This window comes from Brassica oleracea, chromosome C3, assembly GCF_000695525.1.
Source record: "Brassica oleracea var. oleracea cultivar TO1000 chromosome C3, BOL, whole genome shotgun sequence".
NCBI classification, from domain to species: domain Eukaryota; kingdom Viridiplantae; phylum Streptophyta; class Magnoliopsida; order Brassicales; family Brassicaceae; genus Brassica; species Brassica oleracea.
Genome location: NC_027750.1, coordinates 57,161,007 through 57,171,456, shown reverse-complemented (window position 1 = coordinate 57,171,456; position 10,450 = coordinate 57,161,007). Strand labels below are relative to the sequence as shown.

At 33.7% G+C, this 10,450-nt stretch overlaps 2 protein-coding genes across 4 annotated transcripts; one reads left to right on the top strand and one right to left on the bottom strand.

Moving 5' to 3' along the window:
- The first annotated feature begins 359 nt into the window (after positions 1–359).
- LOC106328470 (small nuclear ribonucleoprotein-associated protein B'-like) lies at positions 360–1,958 on the top strand. Of its 3 annotated transcripts, none has more exons than XM_013766916.1 (2): positions 360–1,213; positions 1,687–1,958. In XM_013766916.1, exons 1-2 carry the CDS (start codon positions 489–491, stop codon positions 1,688–1,690), a joined length of 729 nt encoding a protein of 242 aa, XP_013622370.1. In that variant the 5' UTR covers positions 360–488; the 3' UTR covers positions 1,691–1,958. The 3 variants fall into 3 exon arrangements, with proteins under 3 accessions (XP_013622370.1, XP_013622371.1, XP_013622372.1); XM_013766917.1 differs by having other exon boundaries at positions 360–1,217; XM_013766918.1 differs by having other exon boundaries at positions 360–1,221.
- A 343-nt stretch (positions 1,959–2,301) lies between these two features.
- LOC106328472 lies at positions 2,302–3,041 on the bottom strand. Its single transcript, XM_013766919.1, has one exon. The coding sequence runs from the start codon at positions 2,876–2,878 to the stop codon at positions 2,477–2,479; it is 402 nt and encodes a 133-aa protein (XP_013622373.1). The 5' UTR covers positions 2,879–3,041; the 3' UTR covers positions 2,302–2,476.
- Positions 3,042–10,450: the final 7,409 nt, after the last annotated feature.

Below are 10,450 nucleotides of genomic sequence, written 5' to 3'. Positions count from 1 at the left end.
AAACTTTTTTTGTTAGCCTTGTAGATTTTTTATTCTGTAGTAAATATTTTTGGTGTAGGATTTTGGTTATAGATTTTAGAAGGTATAAAGATTTATTCATACATTTTAAAAAGCCAACGTATTTTTGATTATTCTTAAAGAAATTATTTTTGATTTTCACAGATAAAAAATAATGTTTAAATTTTTGTAAATTATGATTAGAATTTAGAAGAAATTTGTGCTTTGGAAAAAGATTTGGGTGTAGGAAGACTCTAAACCACTTCTAAACCATTTTTCAGCCCAGTCTAATATATAGGCCCATTGTTTAATATAAGCCCATAAATAAGTAAAATGTGTACCATTATAAAACCCTAGAAATTTCTTACTAGCGATTCTCACTGCCAAAACCTCCAAATACTGGCTTTCTCGATTTAGTTTCCGAAACCCTAATCTCGATCTCTTCGTCTCGAATCGTCCGGCACACGCGTATTACTACTGAATCGACGACGATGTCGATGTCGAAGAGCTCAAAGATGCTCCAGTTCATAAACTACAGGATGCGAGTCACCATCCAAGACGGAAGGCAGCTCGTCGGCAAATTCATGGCCTTCGACCGCCACATGAACCTCGTCCTCGGCGACTGCGAGGAGTTCCGCAAGCTTCCGCCAGGCAAAGGCAAGAAGATCAACGAAGAGAGAGAGGAGCGACGCACGCTCGGCTTGGTCTTGCTCAGAGGCGAAGAAGTCATCTCCATGACGGTAGAAGGACCGCCTCCTCCCGAAGAATCTCGCGCTAAATCCGGCCCAGCAGCGGCTCTCGCTGGGCCTGGAGTGGGCCGTGCTGCTGGACGTGGAGTGCCTACGGGTCCGCTTGTCCAAGCTCAGCCTGGGCTTGCAGGCCCGGTTCGTGGAGTTGGTGGGCCTTCGCCTGGGATGATGCAGCCTCAGATCTCTAGGCCTCCGGTTATGAGACCTCCTCCTGGACAGATGCTTCCGCCGCCGATGGGGAGAGGTATTCCTCCTCCTCCGTCTTATGGTGGTATGAGGCCGCCGTTTGGTGGACCGCCGCCTCCGTATGGGCAGAGGCCTATGGGTCCTCCTCCTGGTGCGATGATGAGAGGTCCTCCTCCACCTCCTCATGGGATGCAAGGTCCGCCTCCGCCTAGGCCTCCTCCTGGTGGTTTTGCTCAGCGTCCCGGCATGCAAGGGCCGCCGCCTCCGCATAATCAGCAGCAGTGAGTAGGTTTGCAATGAATGTCTTTTGTCTTTACAATACTGTAGTGGCAATCTCTGATCTATCTTCTTTAGCTTGTGCTTTTATTAAGGGAGATTATATCAAGCTTGGTTATTTGCGCCTGATTGGTTATAGATTGCTATCCCTTTTTAAGTCTAGATGACCTGATATTACATAATGAGAGTTTTTTGCCTTGTATTGATTTGCTTTATCTTCTTGTGTGTTTACTTAGGAACGATTCTATTAAACCACCTTTTGTTATATTCTTATCTGCGCCTGGACAATTCTTTTCAATGTGAACATCTTTACTCTAGGATTGCTAAACTCTATCAAGTCTAAGCAGAAATTTGAGACATTTAATCCCTTTTTAGAAACTTCTCAGACCAAATTTCCAGTGACCTCGATTGCTATCCGTGATCACATCCGAGTTTTCTGCGGTTCTGACTACTAATCTCCTCTTTGGTACTTGTTTAGGTAAAAGTTAAAACCTTGTTTAGAGAGCTTGGGGGCAAACGCATTCAGCTTTTTGTGGATGAAGAAGAAACTTGTGGACGCATCAAAAGACTGAAGTGTGGACTACTCGGATTATCTTTTATGTCAGGCTTATGAATTTTGGATATATAAAGTCATTATCTGTTTGAAATCTTATCTCGATTCGGAGTTGTATGTGTCTTGTCTCTTCATCATCTTCCAATGTTAAGAGGACTAATCAAGTTTAGCTGATAAATCGAGCTCTTCAACCTTTATCCTCCCTAGAGTTTGCGTTTACTTTTTGGTTCAGTGTTGTTTGTTTTGTCTGCATCTTAAACCCGACCAGTGGTTTCAAAGTAATGAGTCTAATGGCCTCAATTTGCCATCTATAACAGTCTCGTGGCTTAATAACATGCGACTATCCAAAGACATTGATGGATATCTCCTACTCGATTCTCAATTGCCAGTGGAGAGACAAAGCTACTCAGTGCAAAGAAACAACAGCTCTATAGCCAGTTTTGGGAAAATAGCAGAGGACACATTGTTCATATTACTGTCATAGTTAAATTTGTCTCAAAATGAAGAAGAACCTGAGAAACCGGTATTACAGAGTTTGGTAGATAATATAAGCAGTATTCATTTCATTATCCATGTAAAATGTCACATAGCATTTATATAGTACATGGTACACCAACACTCGATACGATATGTAAAACTAAGATGATAATGATCCAACAGTTATTAAACACAATATATAAGTTTGTGCTAGAACATTTCTTGTCGCCATTCATCTTCACGCGTTGCCTCCATCTCTATTACCTTCGCTTGGTGAAGAGGGCACCTTCTCAGATTCCTCTTCACTAGCTCCAGTCACCGGTGTTGCAGGAACAGAAGGATTTGCAGGCTTAACCATTGGGAAAGGCCAGCCGTAGAATGGGAATCTATACCTGAAGAAACCGGATATGGCAGAGTTGGTTGCAGGCTCATCATCAATCTTGGCCATAGAGGATGATGAATCAACCTCGATGGATTCAGAAACAAGCATTGCCGGAGGATCAATATGTCTTTTTGGAGCTTCTTCTGTTGAGGCTGATGCTGCTACAGCCACCACTTTGGGGCTAGAAGAGCATAGCACAAGTGGGGAAGTGAGGAAGATGAGAAAAACCAGGCAGAGGAAGACTCTTGCGTTTGACATTGTTGCTGACTTGTTTGATTTGTGATTGTGTATGTTTGGTGATGATGTTTTGGAGTCAATGGTGTTGTAATATATAGAGTGGGGATTGTAGAGGTAGGGATGAGTTAGGAGACTAATGGTGGATTTCTACTTGTTACCTAAATCTTAAGTTTCAAATGTCGTGCTTATTCTCACGAGCTTGCTTGTTGATAGATATAAGTTGGTAATTTTTATCATAAAGTTCATATTTTTCTTAGCAAAGTTGTTACCTTTTCAACTGAATTATGAGAATGTCACAAAGGTGTAATATCATCAACATTGAAAAAGTAATATATTATTGTTAATTAAGATACATAAGATGAAATTTTTAGTAGATCTATTCTATTAAAATAAAAGTCTATTCTATTAAAATAGAAGTCACAACTTCATTTCATGTGTGATATTTTAAGTTAGACTATTATTTAACAAGTTTATAAAACGTACCTAACTTAATTATAATATCTTTTATATATTTATTTTTATTTAAAATAAACATAAATATTTATTTAAGAAAATTATAACAAAATCTTTTGAAAATATTTTTCATAATCATTTTAAATTTTAATTCTGAAAGTTTATTAATTTAAATTTTAGTTATCATAAAGTACAATAAAATATTTAAGTTTAATTTAGTTTTAATTTATAAACAAAAATAAAAATTATATAAAATATTTTAATGATAATAACAACTTAAAATGATTACTTTCAAAAATACATTTTACAAAGATTTTAAAAAAGATTTTACTGGAAAGAAATATCCATTTCTATTTAAATTTTAAAATAAAATATCTTATTTATTAAACACATAAATCATGACTTATTACTTCTGTGTTTTTTTTTTTTTAATTTAAACTATCTCTTAGAGGTCACAACTTTAAATGCTTCTATAATGTAACATTGCAATTTATGTCAATAATTTTTAACACAAATCTTATATTCTTATTAATGGTTAAATTTTAATTTACACCCCCTTTCATTTAACCTCTTTACATATCGTATATATAAAGCTTTAATCAACTATTATTAGCATTTGTGTATTCTATTGAGTTAACAAACATTTAATTTTATTATTTAAAAACTATACAAATTATTTTTTTAATCACTATATATAAAGTAATACATGTCCTACTCTAACCATAAATGGACGAACACTATATATACAAAATGAATATATACATGAACGAATACATTACACATGAACACATTTTTATCATTTATACGCATATTAATTTCATAGCATGAATGACCTATATATGTCAAAAAGTTTGAGTAATAGAATGGCCTTTTGTCGAAAAAAACACTATATATGTCAAAAAGATTAATATTCCAACACTATTCTTTACGAAGATAATACGCATTTATCAAACTGGTTTAATGTTATGGTATATAACATAATTCCAAAAAAGTTTTTATTTTACCTCATATTTGATTCAAATTTTCCTTTAAATTATTATCATTTTTTTCTTAAATACCTTATGTTTATTATTAAAATACAAAATCAACCCTCCCAAAACATTTATAAATGTATAAGAATTATGTATAAAGTTTATAAACTCAACTTCACCACCTAAATATTAAATCCTAAACAATAGTAATTGTTAAACCTTAAGCTCAAATGTTAGGATATTTTTATTGAGTTTATTTTTTTTTTGAATTGTATCCAGCTTAGTGTATTTCAAGCAATTTCTCAAATAAGATATTTACTACAAAATTATTTTTCAAGTACAAAATATTATAGTTTCTTTTTTAAAATAAGTTTTATTGTTTTTAATAGTATCCCAAAAAAATTCATCTCTATTATGTAGGTTCATTTTAATTAATTTTCATATAAATTTCAAATTTTAGAAATAGAACATAAAATTAATATAAATTTCAAATTTTAGAAATAAAACATAAAATTATTTCAAATAGTATTGTTACATAATAATGTTTACAAAATACAAAAATGTTATGTAAAATAGTATTATTAAGTAATAATATTATAAATTAGAAACTTTTAGTATAGAAAAAAAATCTGCACGAATGTGCGGATGAAATTCTAGTTTGAAGTAAAATATTAAATCCACGCTTAGCACGGGCTGTACCCACCTAAATTATTTGTTTTTAAAGATTGCACATGGCGAGACAAGAGTCACAAGACCTAGTATTAAATAATTATATACGCTATCATTGATGTTATAAATCTAATCTATTAAAACTGAAGCACAAACGAAAATTTACCCTTAAAATTTGTAATTATTTACAAGGCAATGTCATTAAAGTATTAAATAACTCTAACATTAATCACAGTCTTTTTAAAATTAATAACTAATTTTCCAAAATAAATGAAAGCTAAATACTTGGATTACATCAAGCCATTAAACCGTAAAAATTAGTAAACATAATACACAAAATAATGGCATTTAAACATTTTTAACTGCTCACATAAAATTACTCACCGAAAGTTTGTTTTCGTTTATTCCTCGCCAATAGCTGCTCTAACCTGTGCCAAAAGAAATCAATGATCAAGAATTTTATTATTCAAATTTTTTTTTTAATGATTTTTCTACGTTGTTTCCATAAGCTACATGTTCATTCAAATCACTCTAGCGTCAAAATAATAAGCTGGTGGTGTCATGAGTTTTTTTATGAATCAAAGAACATGTTACATTTTTGTTACTCCTCACATACGTTCATTGAAATAAGATTCTTAAAAGTTTTGAATCAAATGGTCTATTATACTCCTATTTAACCGAAAAAACAATATCTTTTATATTTCGATCTCACATAAAGGAATAAACACTTAACTTCTAACCAAATGATACTGTACAAATAAAACTAAGTTATAGCCACCAAAAGATCAAGACAACAAAAGTTGAAAGCATATCTTATTGATGTTTCAGTGCTAAGTATTAATATGGGTATGGCCAACGATATCCAACTCACCCTCTTATAGGACAAACCTCGCAGAGAACAAAATATATCTAAAAAACCTTTCTTAAAGTAAACAATTAATTAATTTGATATAAAATCAGTATAAAATCATTTTTACCATAAATAAATATTAAAACATATCAATTTTTCCTGTCCAAAAATAAGTAGTCCATTTATATTATATATAATTACTATTTTAAAATTTTTAAATATTAATGTACATGAATAAAAACTGACATCAAAATAAATAAAACTTCAAATAATTAACTATTTATTATATTAATAATAATTTTATATGCGGTAAAAATACATTCAATACAAAACATAATTCAGTACTGACAAAAATAGTATATCATAAGAAACCAAACATTTTCAATACAAATAATAATTTAACGCTAACATAGTATTATTTTGTACAATAAATATATTGTATGTTTTTAAAAGTTAAAACACGTGCGGGTCAAAATCTATTATAATTTATACTTGATACAATATTAGTTTATTTGAAGAATCATTTGTGGAACTCGTGTGTATATAGTCTTTTCAATAAGAGCATCTTCAAAAAGACTCTTTATTATCTGAAGTTTCAAGGTGTTCTTTTCCAAAAGCAAAACTTAAAATTTAACTTCAAAATTATTTTTAATTCACACTATGCTCCTCATATCTGTCATAACTAATATAAATCCATAAAACTTTTGTAGATAACTAGCACATATATAAAATATTATAGTAATATTAATTAATAAAATCTTACACTAAAATATAAAATTATAATAGAAATACATAATTAAATATTAAACTATAAAAGAATACCACATTATTACATAAAATTATTTTATTAATGCTTCATTTTCGGTTATACAAAATTTGTTTGGAGAATACTTTAGAAGTTCCAAAGAAAATTTACTAGACTATTAGTATTGTTGTAACATTTAAATTTGTGTAATAATTATGTCTTCATGTATATATCTTCTTAAAAAAAATTCATTAAGTTTCTTTTGTAATATTTTTGTTGTCTAATTCTACTTTTAAAATATTATAAACCTTATTTTGATTAAAAAAAAACTTTTATGTGTAAAATTTTAATTTATAAAAATAAATTTGAAATATTTAAAATCTATAAAAGTTTTAAATATTAAAACTATGAATGAGAAAATACTTAAGAATCATAAATGTGATGTATAATTAATTATAAGGATCAAAATGCAAATAAAAATATGAAACTTCAAATTTAAAGTTTTGAGTAGTGAAACTTCATATTTGAAGTTTCACTTCTTACAACTTTAAATTTGAAATTTTGAAGTTCCTTTTTGGAGAGCAAAAAACTCTATATTTGAAGGTATAGAGTTTCTTTTGGAGATTCTCTAAGTGACAGCCAAAGAAAGCTGTGGAGCGGCGAGTAGCTGTATAGTCTTAAACATGCTTATAAAAACGACTTAATTTGTAAACTCATCTAATCAAATAAGAGTGATAGAGAAATAAGCATCAAGAGAGAGAGAGAGAGAGAGGGCATCAATGGAGAAAAGGGAAATATACAGTTTGGTGTTAGTCGTAGTGTAGTCTTTATGGTGGGGATGGGCTCAGTGGCGGAGCCAGAATTTTTTTGCACTGGGTTCAAAAAAAAATTCAAAGCATAATGTATAAACGAACAAAAAACTACAAATGTATTACTCCAAAAAAAGCTACAAATGTACTCGACACTCACTCATAGCTTAAAACTTTTTTTTAAGTTTGTTTATTTTTAATGTTTCTATATTAAAGTAACATTAACAATGTTTAAAATTACAAAATATGTTTAGTGATTTACTAAATTTTTGTAATTATAGAAAAATAAGATTAAAACTAATATAAATCCAAAGATTAAAACTAATATATTTAAAAATAAAAATATATTAGTTGTAATTAAATTTTGTCTTTAATGTTTTGTAATTATTTTTGTGGGATCAAATTTATTTTTTAAATGGGGTCAATACAAAAATTATACAAATTTTATCTAAATTTTTTTTTACAAAAAAGAAGTGGGGTCAGCTGACCCCCCACCACCCACTAAGTTGCCTCCTCCCCTGGATGGGCTCGGATGGCATGCTCTTGGCTACTGCGAAAGATGAAATATACGGTAACTAATCTTGTTAAATTTTATGTGTTTTCTAATTAAAAACCAATTGATAATGAGTAGAGTGATCCATGTTCCTTAATTTGTATTAATTTTTTTGATTGTACGCAATGCAGCTCGCGTTATCTCTCCAAAAGAGTGGGATAAGCTCGTGCTCAAGTCCAAACTTCCCGTAATAGTTTATTACACGACCATACCCTGCACCAAATCCTCAGATAAACGTTATACCGAAACGTGCATAAAGAACCAGGACGAAATGAACAAATTGGCTAAGAGGATATGAAGGGGGGAGATCAGTGTGTATAAAATAGATATTAATGACTATCCACGGTTCAAACCAACTGCTATTAAGCACGGGATGAATGGCAAGGAGAGCGGCGCACTCACTAATGGTGGCAAGCTAGAGGGAAATTGGACGTCTACGCCCAAGTCAGATCAATTGTACTCATTCCTTTTGCATAACAACTAGGTTTGTTATTTTTATAAACTAACTATGTGTTAGTTTTTACAAAAAAAAACTATGTGTTAGTTTATAAATCTCCATTACAATGTGTTTGTTATTCTTACCCTTTTTTTTTAAATTACTTATATTAAAATCGTCCCGTAAACCGGGCAATCAGTTCAGGTTACAAGTTCGATCAGAACAAAAGCTCCTAAATCAATTTATTACAACCGAGCTTCGCCTGCCCACTAAACCCGGCACATTCCGCTAAGTTGATTTTAAAATCCTTAGGAATCTAAAGCCGTTATCCCCTTCGATGTTGACCACGGGAACGTGAGGTTCACCTCGTTGCCTCGGATGCCGGGAATTTCCGTGACGTCTCTGGGGTAGCTAGCTCTCGATGAACTTTTCGAGATCTTATAACCGTCACCGTCATTACGCTCAGACACAGATGAAGTAGGGAGATAGAACACAAACCATTGAAAATTTCTCCAAGTCCCTCTATACAATCTTCAAAAGCGCCTTGACTGGCCAATGGCTTAGAGACACGATGACGTCCAAACCAAGATCGGTAAGCAAGAAGTCGGGAACAAGTTGACCGCTGCACGAGAACCTGAACTGCTCGAAGACCTGCAAGAAGCATTAGCACTACCGACACTACCATGAGCAACCAAGGGGAAGCCACAGCACTGGGATATGCGCAACACCGGATGGAGCTACCGACGATACCAAGGAGACCCGCAGACCACACGGAGCCTTGAGCATCATCTCCAAACGCCGTGTTAGAAAACCTAAGTACGGTAAGCTTACAATGTCACACGAGCAATCAAACCAAAAAGCACACGAGCAAAGACCAAAGAAACCAGTCGACAAAGCTTCAAAGATCGGTTCTGAATCACAAGCCGGGAAGAGAACAAGCCAAAAAGGAGGGAGGTCGCAGCAACGTCTCGGAGTGACCATAGACGACCAACACCAACACCACACCTCTGGACCTACCACGAGCCACCACCTTAAGAAGAGGTACACACCACCGCCTTCGGTTAAGCTCGCAACCGAGCTAGAGAGAGCTCCGATACCCCAATGGCGAAGACAAACACAGCTCCCCCTTACCAGGACACCAAGGAAATGACAATCGAACTGCAGCCTTCGCCGCAACATTACAGACCGAAAGACCTCAGATCTAGGAAACCGGAGATCAGATCTGAACAGAGGCTGGACTCACGCCTCCACGCGCAGCCAAACTCTAGAAGCGGCTTAAGGGACCGCCTCCAAAACCCTAAACGCCGACTCCTCCGACAGCGCCACCAGAACCCATCGCGCCGTAGATCCATGACTAAAGGACTCACACCAGACATAGAGCTTCTCTCGAGCGAAGGTGCCTCCAGGAAAGCTTCAAACACAGAGAAACAAGGTGGCGATAGGGAGGACGAAAGCAGCGGAGGAGCAAAAGAAAACGAGGAGAGAGAAGAGGAGAGGAGCCTCCAGCGTCGGGGCTAACGTGAGCAACGGGCGAAGGCCGGAGCCCCCGAGCACCGGAGCGGAATCAAGATCTGATGGCGGCGCTAGGGTTAGAGAAGATTGGGAGGGAGAGACCCTCGAGAGAAAAACTTTCTCTCTCTGTCTCTTTATTCTTACCTTTCTTTATTGGGGGATTTGCCAAAAATGACTCAAAACTTGATTTTGAATACAAAAGTGGCCCCCAAATTCAATCAAATGCAAAAGTAACCCAAAAGCCTAGTGAAATTACAACAGCCCTCTTATGAACAAACAAACAACATGTATTCAGTTTTACCATTATAACCCTCCATTAGAGAAGACTTACAAAGAAGTCTTCTCTATGATGACTTCTTTGTAAGTCTTCTCGTTCACTATATCTTAAAAATAATTTTATAATTTTATAAAAAATATTTTTGATGGGTACAAAATTGAAATCATGTAATAATAAATATTTCTCAATGATGTAAATTTAGTTCATCTGAAATTGAATTGTTTTCAACATAGATGAGTGAATGTATATTGGCTCATGAGTCATTGGTTTAGGGTTTGGTAACATATGTTATAGTATTGTATGTATCTTTAGGGTTAT

Coding starts and splice junctions, on each gene's coding strand:
- LOC106328470 (XM_013766916.1), top strand. CDS start 489: ATGTCGATGTCGAAGAGCTCAAAGATGCTCCAGTTCATAAACTACAGG.
- LOC106328472 (XM_013766919.1), bottom strand. CDS start 2,878: ATGTCAAACGCAAGAGTCTTCCTCTGCCTGGTTTTTCTCATCTTCCTC.